Raw genomic sequence first — 24,873 nt, 5'->3', positions numbered from 1 at the left:
GCATCACAGTCACACACGTCAGAGAGGAGGTGATTTAACTTGGCGCTAAACCACCGGCTGTTCAGCAAGTCTTTACAGCTTCATCCTGGACGCCACTCTTCTTCACTCGCTCTCTGTGAGGATGTTTCACATCGACAGCGAGGAACAGTAAAAGATCCGGGACGCAGCTGTTAAATTAGTCCAAGTATAAAGTATATTTACAGATTTTTGCCGGCAAATCGGAGGCGTGTCTGATGACGTGCCGGGGAGGAGGCGTGACCAGAAACAAGAATGAAGATAATACGGATATGACAGTGACGTCGCGGTCGCGCGGAAGTGCTTTTTGCCGATGGGGCTCTTGAACAGCGAAACAACACAGCATTGTCACGTTAAAGTAACGTACGCGTGTTGTGTATGTGTTTTCAACTAGTTCGTTTAAAATCAACTGTCCACGTTTTTCCCGAACAGCACGCTTAACAACCCATGCACACACTTCCGGTTTTTCGTGACGTCACAGTTCCAGCCTTGGTATCTTGATTCTAGACTGGAAACAGGAAGTGTCCCGGGCACCGCGTGGCTAGGCTGACAGATGTAAACAAAGCCTCATAGCTCTCTCATAAAACCCCCAAACAAACACAGCAGGGCGAGATTCACCACAGAAATGTATATGTAACGACACTACACGGTGCAGCAATACTTGACACTGGATGTCATTCTAGACGCATGTATTATTTTTATATTTTGTACAACCTACTGTCCAAACCAACGGGGACTTTAGCCAGGGCGCCCTTTTTTGTTGCTAATGCTATGTTTTTTATTTCATAATGTGTCGAAACTTCACGCCATTTCAGCCATCCCATAAGTGACATCTAAACTTTCTATTAAACATAAAACTTGTATTTATTACGAGTGTCAGGCTACATTTGGGGGTGTTTATACCGTGTTCTGGAATTAAAGTAACTAGATAAATATGAACCTTGACCATATCACGTGATCATTGCGACAACAAAGTACAGACGGGGAAACAAGGTATAGCCATAGTAAATAGCCTACACTACAACATTCTTGCTTTTGGAAAATATGAACATGAAATTTGTGGACCTCTTTGGACGTCTAAAATCAGTGGTTATCGGGATGATCCACGTTAAAGCCTTACCTGGTAAACTCTTTGTTCTTCCTTTTATTAATATAGATTTGAGACAATATCATGTTTAATTCTCAACCCAAAATTGGACCCATGTTTGTATCCTCCAATCCTCGATCTTATATAGGCACGCCTTTAGGGTGTATGAGCATCTCGCAAATCACTGAAGAGGCATGCAGAGAAGCAGAGATCTACCTAAAGGCAGGGATTGTAAGTAGGCCTACTGTACTTACTACTGCTACTGTTGGTACAAAAGAGGCAAGACAGCAGCAATTGAATCCCTTGGTCATTCATCTGGCCATATCTGTCGATAGTCGATACTATCGCCCTAGTTGCATGATAATTTCCTGCTGACTATACATTATGATCCTATGCTATTTATCCCATCAAATAAAACCAAGTTCACGCTGTCAGTGTGTTTTTATGTTGATTCTGACTATTAATAGTGCTGTGCTGTGTCTGGCAGTAGGAGCACACCAATTAATGACCAATTGCTGTATGGTTCTTCTCCATCAGGATGGTATGATCATTGAAAACATGCATGACATCCCATACTCCTTCACGGTGGGTCCAGAGGTGTGTGCTTCCATGACTGCTGTGTGTGCCGCGGTGAGGGGCCTCTGTCCGTCCCTGCCTCTTGGAGTGCAAATACTGTCCGCAGCAAACCAGCCCGCAATGGCAGTTGCCCTGGCTTCAGGTTCACAATCACACTCATATTTAGCACTGTCAGTCACATACAAGTTATAGCAAATATTTAACTTGTGCTATAGCCTATACAAGCAGATCACAATAACCCTTACTCAGTCAGTGGCTAATAGTCTTGATTCAAGTTTCTTTATTTAGGAAAAAAAACCTTGAGATGATCTTATTTTCAAGGGGATCCCAACACAGATACATGTCACAATCATTACTGTACATTACAGTAAACCGTAGACAAACAAATTACATACAGACATACATGGACAAAACAAAACATACACTGAACATTGCTCAGTCAGTGCCGTGGCTATTGGACTTTCAGCACCCAATTTAGTTATTTAGCACCTGGACTCTGGAATTTCATAGTTATATTATAGAATAGAATTTGACAGGGGGGATAGTGTTAATGCCATGTTCTGATTAGGGAGGCTAAACATAGCCCTCTGATGTTTTTTTTGTGGAAGGTCTGGATTTTATCAGGGCAGAGGGATATGTCTTTTCCCACGTGGCCGACGAGGGCCTTCTGAATGCATGTGCTGGTGAGCTTCTGAGATACCGCAAGCAGATCGGGGCTCAGCATGTGCAGATCTTTACTGATATAAAAAAGAAACACAGGTGAGACTAGTGTTAAAATATTTGATTTTCCGAAATGGGTTGGGATTATGCAGAATTTCCCTCCACGGAGTAAGATATTCATTGCACATCTCAGTAGTGAGGAAACTGTTTTTAGAAGAACCCTACTTTAGCCTGGAATTAGGTCTAACCAGGGTCATATTGTTGCATACAAAAAAGTGTATATATTTTAGTTTTTGATAGGTGTGTGTGTGTGTGTGTGTGTGTGTGTGTGTGTGTGTGTGTGTGTGTGTGTGTGTGTGTGTGTGTGTGTGTGTGTGTGTGTGTGTGTGTGTGTGTGTGTGTGTGTGTGTGTGTGTGTGTGTGTGTGTGCGTGCGTGCGTGCGTGCGTGCGTGCGTGCGTGCGTGCGTGCGTGCGTGCGTGCGTGCGTGCGTGCGTGCGTGCGTGCGTGCGCACGTGTGCACGTGTGCGTGCGTGCGTGTGTGTGTTTTGTTCCAGTTCCCATGCCCTGACATCAGACATGACCATAGAAGAGACAGCCAGAGCTGCTGAGTTCTTCCTCTCAGATGGAATGGTCATCACTGGAACTGCCACTGGAATGCAAGCAGACCCAGAGGAACTCAAAGGTAATTGCCCAAATCACACTAAATATGACAAGCCATAACTGTCATAACTCAACACTCTTCGGATGTCATTAGTACAGGCTATTGTTCAGATTGACTATTCTTTAGGTTTCCCGTTTTGAGTGCATCCTCTGTCCACCAGAGGGCTCCCTCCTTGTTTGCAAGCTGAAGGGAATCACCTCCTGTCAGCAGGGTATAGTTTACATTCATGCCAGCATTCAGCAGTCACCCAATATGGTGCATGTCTGCAGCCTCCATTCCACATTCTCCCTTTGTCTACTCTATATACTCCGCATGCACATTCATGTATTCAAAAGAATAGGCCTGTTGGGTACAGGCTCCTGCCATGGCCCACAACCCTCTAACCCTCTGTCACTCTCTCTGACTCTCTCTGGCAAGCACTTAACCTCCCTGAATTGAGATGTGATGGATTATCCTCATAGTTTCAATCCATGAACCATGATTCCCCAGAATTCCTCAGGTGTTCACTTTCAACTGACTGTATTGCACATATAATACAAGCGAACACACGCACACATGCATGCACGCACACATACATATACACGCACACCCACCTACACACTCTTTTGTACTTTCTATTAAGTTTTGCATTATGTGTTATGCACTGAGTTCCAGCTCCATTTTTAAACGAATGTCCATAAAAGCTGGTACTGGCTGGAAGCCCAATGCTATGGTGAGGATGCCTCCTGCTTCCCCGTACCCTGGGAAGGACACATGCCTTCATCCCAGCCAGACAGGCAAATGCAGACACCATACCACCAGTGATGCTATTTTGAGCAGTCGCCAGTTAGACACATATACGTCTGTAATCAGATGGAGTGAAACAAGCACACGACCTTGAGTGCATGCACAACCACACTCACACGTGCATCCATTTGTAACAAAAAATAGACATGCAGTGTGCATGTTGCTTTTCTTCTCTCTGTCTCTCTCAACCAACAGAAACATGCAAGCACAAGGCGTATGACACTTTAGCTCACCTGCCAGGTTAGAGGTCTGCTGATACAAAGTTTAAGGTCCATAGACTCTGCGTTTAGTTCCCAGTTTGGGCAAACTACTGATAACTGTAAATCCCCTTGGAATGACATTCATACACAAATATGGATTGAGGTTGCCTACCGAGGTCTGTGTTGCCTTGTATAACGGGTTGTGTCTGTATTTGGTGGAGATATCTATGGTGTAGAAGTGATGACACGAATATAATGATATTTCTAACTCCTTTATACTGTACCTGCAACCCGTTATTGTGCCACCATGGGTTTCGCGGTTCTTCCATGGCCTACTGGGGGTGTGTGTTCAAAGTTTCATCCCAATTGGGCAATGATTTGTGACATTTTGTGCGAGACGGGCCCTCCCGTAAACTTTGAAAGCCAATCGTAACCAGAATGGAATATGAAAGATCTGACTGTTACATCTTAATCACATGACAACAGAGATGAGGTGTATAGTATTAATGAGTGAGTGCATTATCACCGTTTAAGCATAAACATCAGATCTGCAGTGTAATACATGGAATTGTCGTTTATCTGCATCTGCATGCCTGATTCTGTATGAAATATTGTTTGTATATAACTGCTAATATGCAAGGTCAAAGCTGTATCCATGGTGAAATATCCTGCAGAGGTATAGCAGAGTGAGTGGGTATATGCAGAAAATGTGTATTGCTTTGAAGAGCAGAAAGCAACCTCATCCAATTGCATAATTTGAGCTTATGTTCTCGTCTCTCTCTTTTTGCAGTTGTTGCCCAGTCTGTGACAAGTCCAGTACTGATAGGCTCAGGAGTTACCTATGACAACGTGGAACACTACCTGGAAGCAAATGGCATAATCATTGGCTCTCATTTCAAGCAAGGAGGCCACTGGGCCAACGCCGTCGACCCGGAACGAGTGAACAGGTTCATGAATAAGATGTTGGAACTTCAAAATTGATTATGGTAGTTTCTGATGTCACATCAGGGCCTTCATCTGGACCCACTTTTTATTAGTGGGTTGAAATCTCTTACATGCCTTCATTGCCTTGTGAGAAATGTGTTGAATCTCATCTTTCTGTAATGCCATGGTGAAACTATATGGATCACAAATTGAGCATTTGACTAATAGACTTCATTACACATTATACTTGACCTCTTTTGTGAAATACACACTGCCAAACATTTAATAAAACAAGATTTATTTACATTTTTTTTCTTTTACATATTATAAATATATCAAGAGATAAAAACAAAACATTGTATTTACAAGCAAGACATTTGTGTAACATCATAAAAGTTTGTCATCTAGTATAAAATAGGAATACATACACAATACAAAACATTTAACAGTGGTTCTGTAATCTTTACAGTCACATCTAAATCTATGGGACAAATTCTAAAAATAAAAGTGGCCAAAGCCATTTTACACATTTCATTCAGTGCCATACACTGTAATAGTAACAATTGTCCATAATAGCTTTCACACACACACATCAAAAATCTACACCTAATTATAGCTATATGTCTTAAAATATGCAAGTGATATATCTCAACTGCTTTCAACTGACACAAAGGCTTTTACTTGCTAACAACTACTACAATTTGTGCTTATCAAACCTGAGGGGCTGATTCACAATGTCAGGAGATCTAGTCTTTGAACACAGTGGAATGGGGGTTACATTCCAGGTTGCCTACACTGAAGGCTGCACACAGAAATCTGCATCTGAAATCTAAATCTTACAGATGTGTGTTAAGTGTGAATGCTGTGGTTCATACTTTATAGTCTCTTGATACAGAGAGGAAGTGGTGGATCTCATATCCTTCCATGATTAGCTAGATACAGCTGCACACTAGTGAAATGTATTGGATATTACATTCTATGTGGTGAATACAACGTTATGTTTTGAAAATCATTCAGGGTGGTGCAACACAAGTGAAACAAAGGAAAACAACACAGCCAGCCTATTGCACTTGAATGGATTCAACCTGGAACACCCACTAGTCAATGCTAGTCATCCACTGTTTAGTAGTTGTAGAGACGCTGGCAGGGCTGCTTGAAGTGCACATGGCGTTTCTCTGCTGGGGAAAAGCGTGTCTTGGTAAGGTTCTGTCTGTTGAGGGCACTGCGGCTCATCTTCTTGTGCTCAGCCTGAGCTCTTGTCTTCTGGACTCCCAGCATTTGGACATTGCAGGGTAGTGGAATACCCCAGGCCGCCAGGCGCCAGGAGATGTGATGCCTCACTACCACGGACCTGTAGAAACAATTAAAATGTGTGCTTACCGGTATGTTGCGTTAATGCAATGTAACGGCCATTTTGAGTAAGCCTATTATTTTTTACTCCCCAATTTAGTCGTTATGCCAATTAATTCCTCCCCATACACATTTCAGTCAGACAACTCAAGAAGGATGTAATATATATTTATTGAATATAGATGAGCAATACAGTATATTCATTATGGTTTGGCGATGTATTGGATCTGCTTTTTAGGTACTTAGATCAAGCGCATCAGTCCCGACCATAGGGACTCTGAATCCCCCGTACCTAAACAGTAGATCCAAAACGACAGGTGGTAGCTGGGGTGGAGGTGGGTGCGCAGAAGGTTTGTATACAGCGGCACGCTGATACAGTAGCAGCAAGCAAGTTGTATACTGCAGCGCGCAGGTATACGGTAGCAGCCGCGAGCAAGCAAGCAGAAGGAGGAATGCAAACCTCCGGTTAAAGTAGCCGGTATGAAGATGGAGTGAGTGTGTGATTGGCTGAGTGAATCATGTGAATGGGAGCGTGATGCTGAGGCGGTACTGAGGTTCCCTGACTGAACTTGCTCTGCGCATGTCTACGACAGGCGCAAATGCTCATTTCAGTCAGACAACTCAAGAAGGATGTAATATATATTTATTGAATATAGATGAGCAATACAGTATATTCATTATGGTTTGGCGATGTATTGGATCTGCTTTTTAGGTACTTAGATCAAGCGCATCAGTCCCGACCATAGGGACTCTGAATCCCCCAAACACAGCACAAAACATCCGAAATCCCCAAAAAGCAGATCATCCAACACCAACCTTGAGCTATACATGTGTACAACAGAGCACCTGTTGTTTCCTGAAACAGGAAGACCATACCGATATCCATTCCACGCAGAGACAGAAAATAAAAATAAAAAGTGTGGGCTTGGATCAGACATAGGTCATGCTAACATTATGTGATGACTAGGTCAATGTGTTCAACAGAGCGCCTGTTGATCCCCGAAATTCAGGGATCAACATTCTATCATTATAATTAATCTGAAATCAGTACCCAGTAGCCTACCACCTGGAGCTGAGAGTTAGCGAGCCTTGCAGAAAGCGCAGCGCTGCGCAGAAGGTTTGTATACAGCGGCACGCTGATACAGTAGCAGCAAGCAAGTTGTATACTGCAGCGCGCAGGTATACGGTAGCAGCCGCGAGCAAGCAAGCAGAAGGAGGAATGCAAACCTCCGGTTAAAGTAGCCGGTATGAAGATGGAGTGAGTGTGTGATTGGCTGAGTGAATCATGTGAATGGGAGCGTGATGCTGAGGCGGTACTGAGGTTCCCTGACTGAACTTGCTCTGCGCATGTCTACGACAGGCGCAAATGCTCATTTGTGTTGTCACTGCTGTTGTATCCTAGTACTGACTCACCTGCCAGTGAGGAGCCCCCACCGGGAGGACGTAGGCGTAGGGCAGGGGTGCCCAAAAGGTAGATCGCGATCTACCAGTAGATCACAAGGGCTGTGCAGGTAGATCACATTACATGCCCCTAAAAAAATTCCCATTCCATGTGTGTTTGTCTTATGTCTTATTGTAGCCTATGTAACGCCAGCGCCCCATTGTGAATTTCTCAAATTTGAAAGCACTATATAGAGTTAAATACGGGGGGGACATATTTTGACAGCAGAAACTGCCCCCCTCCCTATTCCAAAGCCCCCCAGGTACATTATATATTTAAACTATTTTCAGCAATGGTACACTTATTTTTTCAGTGGGTAGATCTTGTTGAGCTGGTTATTTTGAAAGTAGATCTCACGTCATAAATGTGTGGGCACCCCTGGCGTAGGGCCTTCGTCGTACTCCTCCCGCCCAACACTACAGCCAGTATCACCCTCACCGCCCAGCTTCCGTCCCCTGAACACGGACCAATAGTGTTCGCATAGACGCCCAACCAAGTGAGATGCACCATTGAGCGGGGAATGGTTTGATAAAAGAAAATAACTGGTCCCAGCTACACCAATAAAACTGAATGGAACCCTTAGAAGTTGGAAATTCCAACCCCGCCTACAATCCTGACTGTTCGCCTTCCCGAACCAGCTTCCCACCTACAAACACGATTGTGTCTTTGGAGCACCCAGCCAAGCCAGAGACACTGGAGGATTCAAACCCCAATCTCCACAGTGGTCGGCACAAACTTTACCGCAACATGTCTGGAATGCATATCTGAAGCGCAAAATGACAAATAATTATAGAAAAGGGTTGAGACAGTGTTACCCCATACCATTTTGCGTTTGAGTATGTGTGGTGTATACATGTAAACTAACCTTGGAGAGTCCTCCTCTTCATCAGAGCCCAGCTCTTCCTCGTCATCTTCCTCACCAGTCACCCCACATCTCTTCTGGTAGACAGACATGCTGGGGTGTTCAATTAGCAGGTTCTCAAGGGGATCTGCCTCTGCAATCGACATTGGACCGTTTTCTGTGCAAAGGGGCATCATAGTAAAACCAAATCCATTCATTTTCATCTTTAAATACAATGTAATTTAAGTATCTGACATGTTCTATATAGTTATCAGCGCTCAGTGACGGTACAAGTTGATCATTCATTGCATTTCTTTCTTACCTTGGACATTAACAATGACCCATTCTCCCTCCTCACGCTCCATCAGTTCCTCATAGCTGTCATTTGCTGATTCAAATTCTTCAACAGTGTTCCAAAGCAGATGAGACAGGATCTTTCCAATCATCTTTTCACCCTCTATTGTGATATGAAAACAACAAGAATGGGTTGGATTAATGTATAGTGTATTATTTTTTATATATATTAATAAAATAATTCATACCGTAAATAGATCAACTATTATTTAATATGTTCATTTTACTTTTTTAAGTAAGTAAACAGCATTGACAATAATAATCCCTTCTACCACATATCAACCTGACTAGCTGCTGTAGATAACTATTCCATACTTTATTTGTAATGTTTAATGTTTATACTTTCATTACTATGCAGTGTAAAGTACTGACACCCAGCCAAGCCAGATGTATGCACAAAACAATAACTCCTGCTTTAGTATTATTAGTACTAGTGGCAGCGGTGGCCGAACGGATTGCGGAGCGGTCTTGATACCGGAAGGTCGCCAGTTCGAATCAGCGGTCCGACACGTTAAAATTACCACCGCTGAAGTGCCCTTGAACAAGGCATTGAACCACTACGATGAAATGTTCTATGAGCAGGGCCTGCCTGGAAACAAGTTCTTGAGCTTAGCCCAGATACCCTGGGTAAATATAGTAATCATTTCATTTCATTTCATATTGTCAATGTAAGTAGCAGACTTTATTTAATATTAATTGCAATAGCTCCCCCTTGTGGCCATCACAGGGAATATCATGTCTGCCTGGTACTACCTACTCTATGGGTACTACCCTATATATACTCTATGGTACTACCAGAGTAATCTAGTAAGAGAGTAATGACACTCCCGTTGACTCTCATTGTAACAATGGAATGCGGAAGTAGCCATAGGAGCAATGTTTGGACAGGAACTATCGCCCATAGGTACCCGCTTTGCGGCGAGATCAAAGCGTGTCACCACTCTCTTACTAGATTACTCTGGGTACTACATAACATACACGGTACATGTAGTCCTTTTTGGTACAGACCCAAAACACACTGAACCTCTCCCTAATCAAGTGAGTTTTTGTCAAGGCCAAAGTCAGAGCAACAGCTGAGCCGACTTGCTGTCAGCTGTTTAGGTCTTGTGCACTTCTGTTTAGTTTACATGTGTAACTGTTTAGGTCCACTGTTTCCTGCTTCTATTACTTCAGTTGATAAACATAAGTAGATACAGTAAGTTACTTGTTACCAGACGGACAGTCAGAGCCCCAGCGGCTAAAATTACACTATCATCACCTGATATCTGTCAACAACGTTATAGCATGTGCAAACTGTAAAGCCTGTTTATGTATCTTTCTTGGGGAAGCCATGAAAGCACTTCCAGTCTTAAAACATCAACTAATTCTGAATCACCACAGCAGCCACCCTACATTTCAGCATATATAAAGGCCTTATATATAAGATAGATATAAAAGGCAACACACTACACAGTTAATGTCCATACACAAATAGACCCAGTACGTTATGTTACATAAGGCGTGTCTGTGACTGTCTGGAATCTACTGTCAAAACACCTCTGCCTGCCAGGAGTACATTCTGTAAGAAACCCTCCTCTAACAAACTGAAGATGTAGCATTGCCCATGCCCATATGAAAGCAGAATTATGACAGTCGGTGTAGCCTGGTATTAAACTTAACTATTTTGCATCCTTATTCCTTATTCTACCTGCTGTTACAGATATTTGCATTCGTCTTTTGCATTTTGGAAAAATACTTGCCCAAGCGTCAAGATCATTTAAATTGCTATAGGTATTATAATGATATATGCAGTTAATTTAATGCTGATCGCCACACAAAGCAGATATAGAGAACAATGGGAACAGAGGAAAACAATAAACGACGAAGCAGGTCGTAAAATGTACGCTAATCTGACAGAAATTCTGTATCTTTATCTTACCTTGCGAAAAATAATGCTTCTTCTCCTGGAGTATGACCGTATGCGTATGGGGGACAAGTTTGTGTAATATATGTGTTCTTCAAGGATTGTTTTGATCTCAAACTTGTTTATCACAGTCGGAGTTCTTCCCCCTGTAATGTCGACGTCACCAAACCCCACCCAATGAGGCGGAGTTTTGTTTGCTTGATATACAAAACCTCGCAGTAAAAATATAAACAACTTTTGCCATGACGTAGCCCACGGCAAGCTTGCACTGAAGCATTGAAGCAACATACATTCAAAACACTGTTGACATAATATTGTCTACTCTATGCAATGTATGCATATTGTTTACACCCATGAATAAGCATTCGTTCTCAAAGTGGGGTCCGGGGTCCCCCATGGGATATGAATTAATACTCTAAGGTTCTTCCAGGGGGTTTAGTGTTCCGAGCAAATTAATGTAGCTGCATCACAATCATTTTAGCCATGATATATGTTATACGTTGTCGTTGACTATTACGAAATATTTGAACGACATCGGGTTTTTTTTACACACAAATCTTTTCTTCTGATTCCTGGCACAAAACCTTTACAGGTGAGCGTCGACGGCCAAATACATATCAATTTGAAGGGGTCCTTGACATGAAAAAGTTTAAACTACCGTAGTAGTAATGCTAATGCATTAAAGATAGATCTTAGTTTACTCGTGTAGGATTTCTTGTGATTTTGGGGGGTGACGTCACAACGGTTCCCATAATACCTTGCGACCACCAGTCACACGCCTTGCGAAAGAGACTACATACGTTTGTACGGTATGATAACATTATTATTTATAACTGTATGATATTTTGACTTTTGGTGTCGTCGATTTGTGAAGTAATTTCGGCCTGCGTTGACTGTGAAGTTTGAACCTTGTTATTTTCTACACGAATATTGATGAAACTGTCAAAGTGTCACTGTCTGTCTAGACTTATTAACATGTGTGTGTTTTTATTACCAACACCGATAGTTAGCATAAAGATCGTATTTAGATACACGTTCACATTGTATTTACTTGTTGTGCTTTTTTTAAGAGAATGGTTGTTGACATTGTTGTTGAAACCGAAACGACGTTTCGCTGTGGCTGAAATGCATTCATTTGCCAGAAGAGGTCACTCTTGACTTTGTGAGAAAAACATACACTCTTGCTTATTCATGTCTATCTCACAATGATTGATTGATTGAAATATTTATTAACAGTTTGCAGAATTACAGTACATTTCAAGCACAAACTCAATACAAAGGCTGTTAACTGTGAGTGGACGACCCAATTAAGCATTACACTTGTTTTGTTTCTCAAGTAGCTTCTGGATATGTATGTCTATCTAATTGTCTATGTATGTAGTAGCCGCAATTTGCAACTCTAGATTTTTTTATAATGGGATGAATCTAGAGTTGCAATACCCTCCATTGACTCCCCACTCATCATTTTGCGTTTGCGATCTGCTTGTCTTAAACGACGTTAAACTCACCAACATTGCAGCTGTAGTCCAAGCTTGAATTATTCTCTTTCAATCTGCAAAGCTTGTTTTTCATAAAAATCCCCCGTAGACATGTTATGAGCTACTTTCTGTCAAGAAATTCTGTGCAAGTGATTCTTTTTCTAAGTGCTGGAGTTTGGAAGCGCTCGTCGTAAGTCACTGAACGTCCCTGCATGCATCTGATTCGCATTTGCACATAATGCAGGAGGCAGCAGCGCGACCCCTTAATACAAACGAGCGCTTCCAAACTCCAACATTTCTTCTTCTTGACAGAAAGTAGCTCATAACATGTCTACGGGGGATTTTTATGAAAAACAAGCTTTGCAGATTGAAAGAGAATAATTCAAGCTTGGACTACAGCTGCAATGTTGGTGAGTTTAACGTCGTTTAAGACAAGCAGATCGCAAACGCAAAATGATGAGTGGGGAGTCAATGGAGGGTATTGCAACTCTAGATTCATCCCATTATAAAAGAATCTAGAGTTGCAAATTGCGGCTATGTATGTAGATATCATCTCAGTGGTTAGATCTTCTTACCATGGTGGTTTGATTCCCACAATGTATTACTTAACCCCCCTAGCTGGTCATGAAGAGGATACAGTGTTATCAAAGATAACTTTCAGTGTTAATTATGTATGCCTCACATTCACCCATTTACACTGAGGCAACCCGCCACACCAGGGTTCAGTGTCCCAAGTACAACGCTAGGTGGAATTGCTAGGTCATACACTTGCTCAAACAGAATAACACAAAAAAGTCTGGCAGACTTATTTTCACTGAGGTCCTATATAAAACTGGAATAACTTTGCTTCCCAGTTGGCTGCTCTACCTCCTGAGCCACTGTATGACGGAAAAAAATCTATTTCACACATGACCACAGAAAAAAGGTGAATTGCTTTGAGTTCTTCGCACATCAGAGTTCACACTTCATGTTGTAATCTCTACTATAGGCAGCACTTAAAATGGCTCCGCAGATGGATGACGTTATGCGCCTGTGCTGTGACATATCAGCCAACCAGCAGATGAAAGTGGCAGTGAAGAACTCTACTAAAGGAGCCATAGTGGCGGGAGGGACTGCCTTTCTAGGGGGGCTGCTTGGTGGGCCTCCAGGAATTGCTGTTGGTAAGACAAATCAGACCGTGTACATTGTACAATAAAGCCTATTTTATACACATTTGTAAGAATTAATTAACAGATTTTCAAGAAAAACATTTGTTGTGTTTTTCACTTGATAATCTAGTTATTTGGGCCACTTGTAAAATAAAATATACATGACACAAAGCTTTTTTACTTTATGAAATTACCTTTAACCCTTTTGTTTGAGTGGCTGCTTGGGAGTTGGGGAAGGCGGGAGCGTCATATTTCATGTTGTGTATCAGGCCCCTAGACTGTTGCATAACAACCTGACTTTTGGAAGTATAAATGAAGCTTAAAACTTCTTAATGTCCAATTTAAAGCACAAGGTGGCACCATTACCGTCTACTCAAAATGCTGTATATGTTCCATTATAGTTTGTTATACACACATGATTGTTCTCTTCTTGCGATCTTCTAATGTTACTGCAGTGAATCATTTTACTCTCTAAATACTCTCTGTCTACCTCTACTATATCCCACCTCCTGTCCTCTCCCAGGTGGTGCAGTGGGTGGTCTGCTGGGCAGTTGGCTGACCACTGGCCAGTTCAAGCCCCTGCCTCAGATCCTACTTGAGCTCCCCCCTCAGCAGCGGCAGAAGCTTTACGGAGATATTGTGGCCATCGTAGGACATCTGGACTGGACTGATGTGGCCCAGCTTCTTGCTCTAGTGATGGGCAGCGCCACCCTCCAGCAACAGGTCACTGCTGCATTATTAAGCTATGTCGCCAAGGAGTTGAGGGCAGAGGTGCGCTATGGAGATTGATCTGCATTTTGTTTTTGTGCAGATGGAAATGGATACACCTCTTTGAGGTGTTGTGCCCTAACGTATAATTTTTTTTCTTAAATGTACATAAGATTGATATTTGATTATGGACTGTTAGTCGTGGACAAGACTGACACAGGACCAGGACCTTGTTAAGTAGAACTAGAGTGAAAGTCCTGTGTACTTTCTTGACGTTGATGTGCCTAAAATATATGGCTACTGCATTTTCAGGAATATTTGAGGAATATTATTTTGTCTTTCTTTTTTTTCAAGATTTTTGGGGGCTTTTTGCCTTTGATAGATATACATAGTAGGTTGACAGGAATCCACGACACGCTGTCAGGCTGGATTACTAGTCTAGGTGGACGGACCGCTATGCCGGCCCGGGGCATAATTGAGAAATATTCTGACTACGTGCAGTTAACTGCCATGAAATGTAACTTCTAGCTAGATGGCTATGTGAGACGTATGGGAGGAGTGCTGCTGTAAATTGTTAAAACAACAATGGATATGTGCAGATTTTAAATGATTGGTTAACCAGATAAACCACTCATATCAGAAAATATATAATACCTGGGCAGTGGGCACTCTAGTCTGCACGTTCTTTATTGTTTTGCAGGGGTGACTGTAAAACAATAAAGAACGTGTCGTGCAGACCAGTCGAGTGCTCCAGTTTATTACTTTATTTTATTTGGGTAGTCTCCTGAAGTGCCCAGGTATTATATCTTCTGATGCAAGTTGTCCCTGTTGAGCACTGACGAGCCCTTCAACATTCTGCTGGCTGAAGCATGCACGACTTCTCTTTATCCAACCACTCATATCACTTGTTACTGGTGGTTGGCTACAGGAGTCGTTTATGATTAACCACTTGAACCCTAGCATTCATATTCCGGCGGGAATTATCAATAAAGTTGCTCACAACACGTGTTGTGACCTGCCGTGAGCTTGTAGATCGGCTATTTTCAGAGAAGAGATTTGGTGCAGAGGGAGAAAACGTGTAGGAGAAGGAGGAAGACCCGCACAGCCTCCTCAGGCTCAGGCAGTTGCCTGAGGAAGGTCGCAAGACCGAAACGTTGCACTTTGACTATAATTTAAAAAAGCTCTTGAACCAGCAAGTGGCAGTGTGCGGGTCTCCCTCCTTCTACACGTTTGCTGCTTTGTCGCCTACGCACCTGCTGATAAGTAAGTCGGGTGAGCGGAAGTCTTCTCTTCAAGTGTAGAGGGAGAAAAAATAAGAGCAAAGTGCAGAACTGACTCAGTCAAATTATAGAGGTTTTAAATTAAGGACAATCAGTAGATCTTAATAATTGGATACATTTTGGAAACTATCATTTGTATTCAATATTTTTGAGTGCCTTGAAAGAAGTTAGTGTGGTCGTTTTATGGCCTTTTGTATACTTGCAGAACTAGTTTTGGTTTACTTAGTTTAAACTGACGTTCTTGATGTTCTTAAAAAACCTGTATCTATGCAAGTGTCACTCAATGGTACCACCACTGGCAATGTCCTCAGATTCCCCTTCCATCTCGCACAAGCAAGACTTGAATGTATTTTTAGATTATTTTCCCCCCTGAACTTCGTGCTGTTTTTTACCTGTGTAAATGTACAGAATTTGTATAATTGTCCATACATTTGTAATGCCTTTACCCAGCGTTACCCAAACGTTTTGGCCGTGCACCCCCTGTTACCTCCTGACCTAGCTGATGCACCCCCCAACACTCAAGTCTCGTTGTATTTGGCTGAAAATTACATATTCTTTTATATGATTATGGCAAATAATCACATAATGTCACTGCACTGAGAGACATGCAGCTGCTGTATACTCCTGCAGCTGCTCTATACATTCTCCTTACAACAGTTTTACCGGATTTTGCCGTTTGTGTTAAATAACCATACAACCGCCATTACCCTTTTCATGTCACACACCCCCTAGACCTAGAGGGTGTTCGTGCACCACAAGGGGTGCACGCACCACAGTTTGGGAATCTTAATTTAGGGGATTAAAGGAGAACTTCAACCATTTTCCACGTTATCTTCAAATAATTGGTCCCCCTCATGAATGGTATTCATGTACACAACTGTCTTATCTATCTGAACTGTCCTTATCTGTGGACAGTTCAGAAACCTGCCTACCAATGATATCAATGGGGATTCCAAGATTCTTTTGAAAAATATATTAGTTCAACCCAATGCTGGTTTTGATCAAGATCAAGAATAAACTAGAAAAAGTGCCCTTCCGGGCACAGGTCTCCACCAGGAGGATAGGAGTGTGTGTGATGTTTGGCAAAATGTTTAGGAGATTTTTTTATTTGTTTTTGCAACAATTTTCTTCATTTTGTTGAGGAAATGCAGAGCCAGATCACTCATAGCATCTCTGAGGATAGAATTCTGGATGAGCAGGACATGTGCAGCATTTTGTACAAAACGGGCCACTCCTGAAAACTTTGGAAGGCAATCTTAGCCAATCAGTGTACAATCTGAGAAATCCAACAGACTCGTCTTGATCACATGACTACAGAGATCATGTGTACCGATTGCCATTTCTTCATATGCCTTTGATGGCAATTGGATGATTTGAGGCATTTTGTTCCAAAAATGTGTTTTGCAAAAATCAACCTGTTGGTGGCGCTATAACAGGCCAATGTGAAAAGGGTGGGATATATTCCTCAGCCTAGTAAGAAAATGTGTGAAAGATTTCACGTAAATTGCATGCTGCGTTCATGATTTGAGGCTATTGTTCAAAACGGGGCAATCTTGCAAACTGTGAAAGCCAATTATAGCCAATTAGGATGGAATATGAAATATCAGACAGATCCGACTTGAGCACATGACCATAGAGATACTGTGTAACGATTTGTGAGATTTTTGGACAGAATCTGGAGGAGTAATATCCAAAAATGTGTTTTACAAAAGTCGGCCTCCTGGTGGCGCTATAAAAGGCAGATGCGGAAAATGCAGGTCAAAGGTTTGTCCTTGGCCTCTAGGGAGTGTGCATGCAACGTTTCACGCAGATCGGTGCAGTTTTAGGTAAAACATGTGAAAAGCTGCCTCATGGTGGCGCTATAACAGGCCGTTCTGGAAAATGTGGGGCAGAGGTTCATCGTTGGCATCCAGGGAGTGTGTGTGCAAAGTTTGGCATCGGCCGGGTTAACGGTGCCGGAGATTAGCTGTACACAGACGGACTGAAGGAAGGACGGACGGACACACACACGGACGGACGGACACACACACGGACGGAGTGCAAAACACGGACGGAGTGCAAAACATACTCTCTCCCCATGCCTTCGGCCTGGTGGAGACAATTATTGGGGTCATTCTTACAATCTTTCACTTGTAGTGGGTCATTTTCTATTATTTTGTATTTTCTTAACCGATTGCCTTTATACTGTGTGTGTGTGTGTGTGTGTGTGTGTGTGTGTGTGTGTGTGTGTGTGTGTGTGTGTGTGTGTGTGTGTGTGTGTGTGTGTGTGTGTGTGTGTGTGTGTGTGTGTGTGTGTGTGTGTGTGTGTGTGTGTGTGTGTGTGTGTGTGTGTTGTACTTGGTCATCATCCTCAAATTTGTTACATTTATAAATTAATTTCAATGTGTGTTCCTTGGTTTGGGCATGTCATTAAAAATGTATGATTTTTGAGAATAGCAGACCCACAAGTATATAAAATAGGGCTTAATATAATTAATGAGACACACACCTGCACAATAAAAATACAAACAATAAACAGGGAGATTAAAATACACAATATATTATAATTGATATGGAGATGGGAATGGTCAGAACTGTCTCACCCCGTGGCGGAGGAAAGTCCCCACATGGCTGTACACTGGAGGCATTTCTGAGAGTAGTGGAACGCCCGCAGTGTGAAATGATCACAAATGATCTATATATAACATTGTCTGAACAAAGCAGCTCTGTGACATTGACTGTCAAATAACAATGGTATTTCCCGTCTGCATTAAGAGAACTACAGTATGAAGGAGACACAAACCTAGAGTCAAATTACATATGAAATGTTTCAGACTGTCCATAGTTTCTGTGGTGCATGTCAAACTGGGGGGCCTTCATACTTTTCAAATGGGGGTCTGTGGGCTAATAAGTGTAAATGTTGTGGTCCTTGCCATGAACATATTTCCCTACCATGCATTTGTATGGATATTTTCATTAGTGCTGTTTTTATTCATTAAAAAAACACACAAATATATTATACAAGTTAAAATGAACGGCAATTAAAGATATTTATTGGGGGGCAATATCTCACAACGGGTCATATTAATTTATCATTGTTAAGTTCACTCTGTATATCCACAGGCATAATAGCATGATCCTAGAAGGTCTATAGAGATCGACTAAGTATACAATCAAATACATCTGTATACAAGATAATTTCAGAGATGGAGGGAAATACTAAATTAACTGTTAACTACATTAACACATTTCGCGGTGGCGAGTTGGTAAAGGGGTGAGTCGTCTGGTATTCCTCAGAATATGGCCAGCTAGCCAGCCACAGTGTCTTCTTAAAGTCTTGGCAGTTTATATTACCGGTATTATCACATACTCAAACCGTGTGTTTTCTGCATTATGGTACATCATTTTATTATTTAAAACATTACCTCACCACCAACCATTACCTCTGACAATTTGGGGGGGGGGGAAAGAAACAATGACATCACTCTGGAGCCATGAAAACATGAGTTTTCTTAAAAGAGGAAGTGTATAGTAAAACTCAGGCCTTAAAGACAGTGTGGATGGGGACAGTGTTTACAGTGAATTGTACACTTGTGAGAGGCATGCCGTTAGGTCATTGCTGTCTCTTTCCTTCCTGTTTCGAAGGATTAGCTCTTTATAGTAAATGCCCATTGTGTACATACACTCAAGTCTCTCTCTGTCTGTGAAGAGAAGTTAACTAAACGTAACTATTACAATCAATGTTGTGCAAGTTCACACTTCACAAGAAAAGCTCAAACTTAACTTCACACAGATTTTTGTGAGTGATACTCATACTGCAACCACCCGCTGAAGTTTCTCATTGGCAACATGACAAGGTAGTCATTAGTGAACCAACAGAAACAAACAGTACAGTGAGCAGTGTTACATTGTACAGCTACTAGAGGTGATGTTCATTGTCAATCATAATAATTCCCAGTGCAGGTCTTTTGTCTCAATCAGTGCACTCTGAAGTCTGAACTCATGCTGAAGGGTGTTATTTTACAAAATGCATTGTCAGAACATTTCCTTATTCTGTGTGATGATGAATCGTGAACTATAAATAATTCTTGTAAATTCCAGAACTAGTGACTTTGCTGAGTCAGTTTAAATATGTCTGGGTCTTGTTCACGATGAGGGGAGGGCGGAGCAGGAGTTCAGCCGAGACTCGGAGCAGCATTAGTGGTATTACAGTCACTGTACCGCACTGATATTTTTGACAAATGTCCAAATATAGCAGATGACATACAAGCTTGCAGCGTGACACAAAGCGCACTGTGAGCTTGTGGATCTGCTATTTTTAAATGGCCAACAAAAAAATCGATAAAGTGATTACAATGATTATGTTGTATTTAGAAATTTAGCTGGAGACCCCCTGTGGGTCCCCAGACCCCACTTTGGGAACCACTGACTCACAAGACTCAAATGGCGAAGCCGACAGACTCTCAAGGGCTTAGTGGGGCTGATATGTGAGATTGTTTTGTTGTCATCAGTTGAATGTTTCCCAGTGTTGTGTTTCCTGTTGGAGAGCTTGGGGCTGTCCCGAAATATGGAGGATCGTGATGAACAAGTCTTGCAAGATTAAATGAAGAGAGGAGTGCATGGGGAAAGTACAATGCACATTGTCAACTGCAACCGATACCGAAAACAGTGATCCGAACTGGTAACATAACAGGACTTTCCACAGGACTTTCCACATCACAGCTTTCTTTCAGCTTTCTTCCTACTGTCTTGACATGTTTTGACATTGTGTAGCATTAATACATGCATTAAGGTCAATTTAACAAGACAGAAGGGTGTCAAACATGTACAATAGTGCACACTCAAAACAAGTGCAAATTATCAATTGGGGAATTCTTTAAGAAAAGGTAATGGTAATTTCAAATAGGTTTGTGAGTGATTGACAAAAGAGTGCATGTTTGAAAAGGCTGAAATGTTTGTATTGGTGTCAACATCTAACAATGAATTGGCTTTATTTATCATAGCTTTAAGCTCATAGCATAGACATAGTATTGTAATAGCTCCTGTCTATCTGTGTGTCTGTCAATAAAATAATACGAGAAGTCAAGAACACATTAGCAGATTTTCATGAAACTTGGTGGGATCAGTAGGCTGTCCCAAAGAGATCAAGTAGCTTTGACACCAAAACGACCAAAGGACATGTCACATTAAGGTCACAATCAAATTGGTCTCATAATAGACAGCAAGATATGGAATGAGATGTTGGTGATGGTAAGGTTTGCAGCAATACCGGTAAGTAGACGTGCCATTCTATTTTTAGTGGCTAAGAATAGCAATGTGGGTCAGTCCATCTGCAGACAGTACAGTATGGTAATGCATCAGACTTCAAAAGATCCTTCACTTTATTTTCCTGTCACATTGAACCACTGTCACAATGCTGTTTTGGAAAATGTGTATGCAAGTGTTATGGCCTGTCTCCAAGCCCAAGGCCACAACAAAAAAGGGGAAACCACACGAGGTTAAAGGACAACTTTAGTTTTTTTCAACCAAGGTTCATGTTTTAGGTTGTTATTAGAGAAAGTAAAAGATGAGCGTTCATTTTTTTTCATTCGCTGCTTCCTTTTGTTTTAGGGATTTAGCTGTTTTTAAAAGGGGGCGGGGGCATTCGAGAATGGGGCTAAATATGTATTTTTTTTACACAAAATTATGGCTAATTATTTCTTTTTTTATTATTTACTATAGTCCTACTAGACCCCAGGAAATTACATCTGTCCACAGAAGATCACAGGATCTACTGAATGTGAAGGTAGCCTATACTGGGGGGAAGCCACACTGTGTGCCATAGGCTCAATATGTCAGTTTGACACATTCAGTAAATCTCGTGATCTTTTGTGGCCAGATGTAATTTATTGGGGTCTAGTAGGATTATATTAAATAATAAAAAAAGAAATCGCTAGAAAATCTTGTAAAATAAAATAATAAATATTTAGCCTCTTGCTCGAATGCCCCCGTCCCCCTGTCAAAAACAGCTAAAATCCCTAAAACGAAAGAAAGCAGCAAATGAAAAAGAAATGAACACTCTCTAATAACAACCTAAAGTTGTCCTTTAAGCAAAGTGTTACGTTTATTAACAAATGGTGAAAAATCTAAGAAAGCAATTCATTTTAAGTTTCCAACTTAAACTGGCAGGGAAACATGCTGCCCATTTTAACTAAATGCAACAGAAACAAAGGTGCTCTTCTGTGGCTGCTACTGCAGCCTGAGGAGGAACTAGAAAAAGTGCCCTTCTGGGCACAGGTCTCCACCAGGAGGATAGGAGTGTGTGTGTGATGTTTGGCAAAATGTTTAGGAGCAATGTGTGTGTGTGTGTGTGTGTGTGTGTGTGTGGGCCTGTTGTAGCGCCACCATGAGGCTGATTTGAAAACTGTCAAGTGGCATTTCTTCCAAAGCCTAGTGGGAATATGCATGCACAGTTTCACCACAATCGGACGCTGCGTTGAGTAGTTGTGGCGATTTGTACAAAACGGGCTACTCCTGAAAGGTTTAGAAGCCAATCGTAGCCAATGAGGGTGGATTATGAGAAATCAAACAAACCTGTCTTGATCACATGACTATGGAGAGCATGTGTACCGATTTACGTGAAATTTGGATAAAATCTGAAGGAGTAATATTAGAAAATGTGTTTTACATATGTCGGCCTCCTTTTTCTTTAAAAGCAGATGTGAAAAATTTGAAAAAGTTGAAAATGTTCATTTGGCATTTCTTCCTCGGCCTAGTGGGAATGTGCGTGCACAATTTCACGGAAATCACACGATGTGTTCATGATTTGCAGCATTTTGTTTGAAACTGAGCACTCCTGCGAACTTTGGAAGCCAATCTTAGCCAATCAGGACGGAGTCTGAGAAATCTGAAAGACCGGTTTCGTTGAATGGCTGTGGAGAGACTGTGTACCAATTTGCGTGATGTTTGGACAAAATCTGTAGGTATACTGTCCAAAAACTTGTTTTGCACAAATCGGCCTCCTGGTGGCGCTATAACAGGCCGTTCTGGATATTTTGGGGCAGAGGTTCATCATTGGCATCCAGGGAGTGTGTGTGCAAAATTTGGCACCGACCAGGTTAATGGTGCCGGAGATTAGCTGTTCACAGACGGACGGACGGACGGAGTGCAAAACATACTCTCTCCCCATGCCTTCGTAGCCTGGTTAATAAACCAGACCGAATCAGCCGTTGGCAAAACAAAATTGCCTACCAGCGGATTACGGTCTGGCGAGGCTCAGTAGCACGCCTCTTTCCTACAACCGAGAACAGGTCGGACCAATCGGGACACGGTATGCAATATGGGCGGGCTTTGGTACAGTGACGTTCAATGCTTGAGACTTTTGACTGACAGTAGCTCTGACCAATTGCGTCAAAGAGAAAATGTTTGAACCCGCCCCCCGGGAAATGAAATCCAAGTGGAGCCAGCCCAGACTAATATACCGCGACAGTGTTGTGTGATATTAGTCTGGCTTATTAGCCAGGCTAATGCCTTCGGCCTGGTGGAGACAATGAGGAGAAAGAGCTTTGTTGTTGCTGATAGATAAATTCTGACATGTTGTTTACACGTCATGTCAAGTTGGCCACTCCATCATATTCTGTTGGTCAACTCAGATAGAACTTGGGCCCAGACCGTGTTCCATATAGGTCATATTTGGTCATCTTGCCCTTTTTATCATTTTACTCTTAGCCTACTGCCTGTTTACTCCGGGTTGTTCTCCTTATCCTATTTATGTCATGTCACCATCCACGTGCCTAATCATCTCAGCCCTATATTATCCTTTATATTATTATCATACTTATATTATGGGTTTCCGGACGCCAAGTTCAGATTCACTGTCTCTATTAGACTTTCCCCAGTCAAGTTAACTTGCCATACTGAGAGGTCTATTTTGATTTGAGACATGTATTTGACCTTGGTGCCTAGTGAGAAAGTAGATAGCAGGCCATTTCTCTCTGTCGAAGAGTTCACAGCTAGCAGGGAAAGAATGTTATCTTCAGGTTGCCATAGCAACGCCAGCCTCTGTGCTTTCCCGGTCTATGGCCATCAATGACGGAACCAAGGAAGATGTCACGATACCAGTCTCATCATCCATGTGCTGGTCCAATGAGTGCTCGACAACCAGCACCACCGTGGATATTGCGGAAATGAACTATCTATTCAGCCAATGAACGTTTATCAACAACTGATGTCAGATGCAGTATAAGCCAGGAAGATGCTGTGAAGAGGGGCAGTTCGGATCCATATTGGAACAATTGAATACTCTAAATTATAGTGATGTATTGTACTATTATTATTATTATCTGAACCATGTAGCACATTTTCTATGTAAATTGACTTTATTACCTACTAAAAATTACAGTTAAAACCTTAAACTTCCTCTCAGAACTTTATTTCGTCTGTCTCCAATTCGTTTTTAAGGTATCCTTCTATTTTTTATGGTAGAGTGACTGTCATTCAAGATTTAAAGGGCTACTCACTCATTTTTAAGGTAAATACAGCACGGTATTTGGTCTCCCTGCTGGGTTATTGAAGATATATATATTTACAGTCCTTTCTAATTAGCATTACAGAATAGATATAATTTATTTTTATCCATTAATACGATCCTTGGGGTCGCCGGAATTTTATTTCCATCAGTTGCCAGATGGAATGTTAAATTATCATACCAGAGGCTTAAAATTATCATATTTGAAAGAACTATCGTACAAAAGAGAAATCAGTTGTACATTTGTAATGTAACAAAAACAATTGTGAATTTAATGTAAAAAGTAACCTTGTTTGAGACTCCTACATAAGCGCATGCGTGGAAGCAGGCAACTTCCTGGACATTACACAGATAAAAGCGTGAAACTGGACTCGAAAGACACGGCCGGCATTTTTAATGCCACTAAGTACAGATCTAGGGTCAGATTTATGATTTACTGACTTGTTTTGCAAAGCCAAACTCGATCCCAAATTAGCAGCCAGGAAATTTAAAAAATACACACATGTTTTTGTGATATGATGAAATGATCGTACATTTGGGAACTGAAGAGCATGAACAAAGCAGGTCTTTTATATTGTTTTAGGGGAAACTGGCCAGGTGTCTCCCCTTCCTCTGACTGATGTGATGTGATTACTGCCTCTGGCTCCACCCGGCAGTAATCACTCAAACTCACAGAACCCTGACAAAAGGCCCAGGCCCTGGGGCTGTCACAAGTTTGACACCGACTGGTCCAGTGGTGAAATAAACTCTGATTTGCTGTCAGATATAAATGTCTTCATTCGATATACATTGTTAATTTTAACAGAGTAAGAATTAAAAATCACCCCCGTGTGACAGGGGCGCTCTTAAAAAAGTTGACTTGAAGGATTTATTTGACGGGGGCCAGGTGGTGTCTCAACGCCCGTGCCTCAGGCTCAGAACCCTGCAGCAGTCACCTAGCCTGATTATCTGGCTGGAGAAGTCCATTCAAACAT

At 41.8% G+C, this 24,873-nt stretch overlaps 3 protein-coding genes across 6 annotated transcripts; 2 read left to right on the top strand and 1 right to left on the bottom strand.

Annotated features, from left to right (window-relative positions):
• The first annotated feature begins 269 nt into the window (after positions 1–269).
• Positions 270–5,217, top strand: LOC306920470 (uncharacterized protein F13E9.13, mitochondrial). Its single transcript, XM_079497232.1, has 6 exons — positions 270–1,138; positions 1,251–1,333; positions 1,640–1,820; positions 2,287–2,437; positions 2,895–3,022; positions 4,778–5,217. The coding sequence occupies exons 1-6, from the start codon at positions 1,060–1,062 to the stop codon at positions 4,966–4,968; spliced, it is 813 nt and encodes a 270-aa protein (XP_079353358.1). The 5' UTR covers positions 270–1,059; the 3' UTR covers positions 4,969–5,217.
• On the bottom strand, positions 5,193–11,211 carry LOC306920472 (tumor protein p53-inducible nuclear protein 1). Of its 2 annotated transcripts, none has more exons than XM_079497235.1 (4): positions 10,816–11,211; positions 8,866–9,000; positions 8,568–8,721; positions 5,193–6,262 (listed from the first exon to the last, which is right to left on the bottom strand). In XM_079497235.1, exons 2-4 carry the CDS (start codon positions 8,987–8,989, stop codon positions 6,034–6,036), a joined length of 507 nt encoding a protein of 168 aa, XP_079353361.1. In that variant the 5' UTR covers positions 8,990–9,000; positions 10,816–11,211; the 3' UTR covers positions 5,193–6,033. The 2 variants fall into 2 exon arrangements, with proteins under 2 accessions (XP_079353361.1, XP_079353360.1); XM_079497234.1 differs by lacking the exon at positions 10,816–11,211 and adding an exon at positions 10,557–10,611.
• Positions 11,212–11,538: 327 nt separating this feature from the next.
• Positions 11,539–16,235, top strand: LOC306920473 (protein C19orf12 homolog). Of its 3 annotated transcripts, XR_013789664.1 has the most exons (4): positions 11,539–11,609; positions 13,267–13,438; positions 13,950–15,700; positions 15,749–16,235. XR_013789664.1 is itself a non-coding variant. In XM_079497236.1 (3 exons), the coding sequence occupies exons 2-3, from the start codon at positions 13,279–13,281 to the stop codon at positions 14,213–14,215; spliced, it is 426 nt and encodes a 141-aa protein (XP_079353362.1). In that variant the 5' UTR covers positions 11,539–11,609; positions 13,267–13,278; the 3' UTR covers positions 14,216–16,235. The 3 variants fall into 3 exon arrangements, 2 of the variants coding, with proteins under 2 accessions (XP_079353362.1, XP_079353363.1); XM_079497236.1 differs by having other exon boundaries at positions 13,950–16,235; XM_079497237.1 differs by lacking the exon at positions 11,539–11,609 and adding an exon at positions 11,864–11,962 and having other exon boundaries at positions 13,950–16,235.
• Positions 16,236–24,873: the final 8,638 nt, after the last annotated feature.

This window comes from Electrona antarctica, assembly GCF_951216825.1.
Source record: "Electrona antarctica genome assembly, chromosome: 3".
NCBI classification, from domain to species: Eukaryota; Metazoa; Chordata; class Actinopteri; order Myctophiformes; family Myctophidae; genus Electrona; species Electrona antarctica.
Note: the sequence above shows the minus strand (reverse complement) of the source record. Positions and strands in the feature narration are given on the sequence as shown.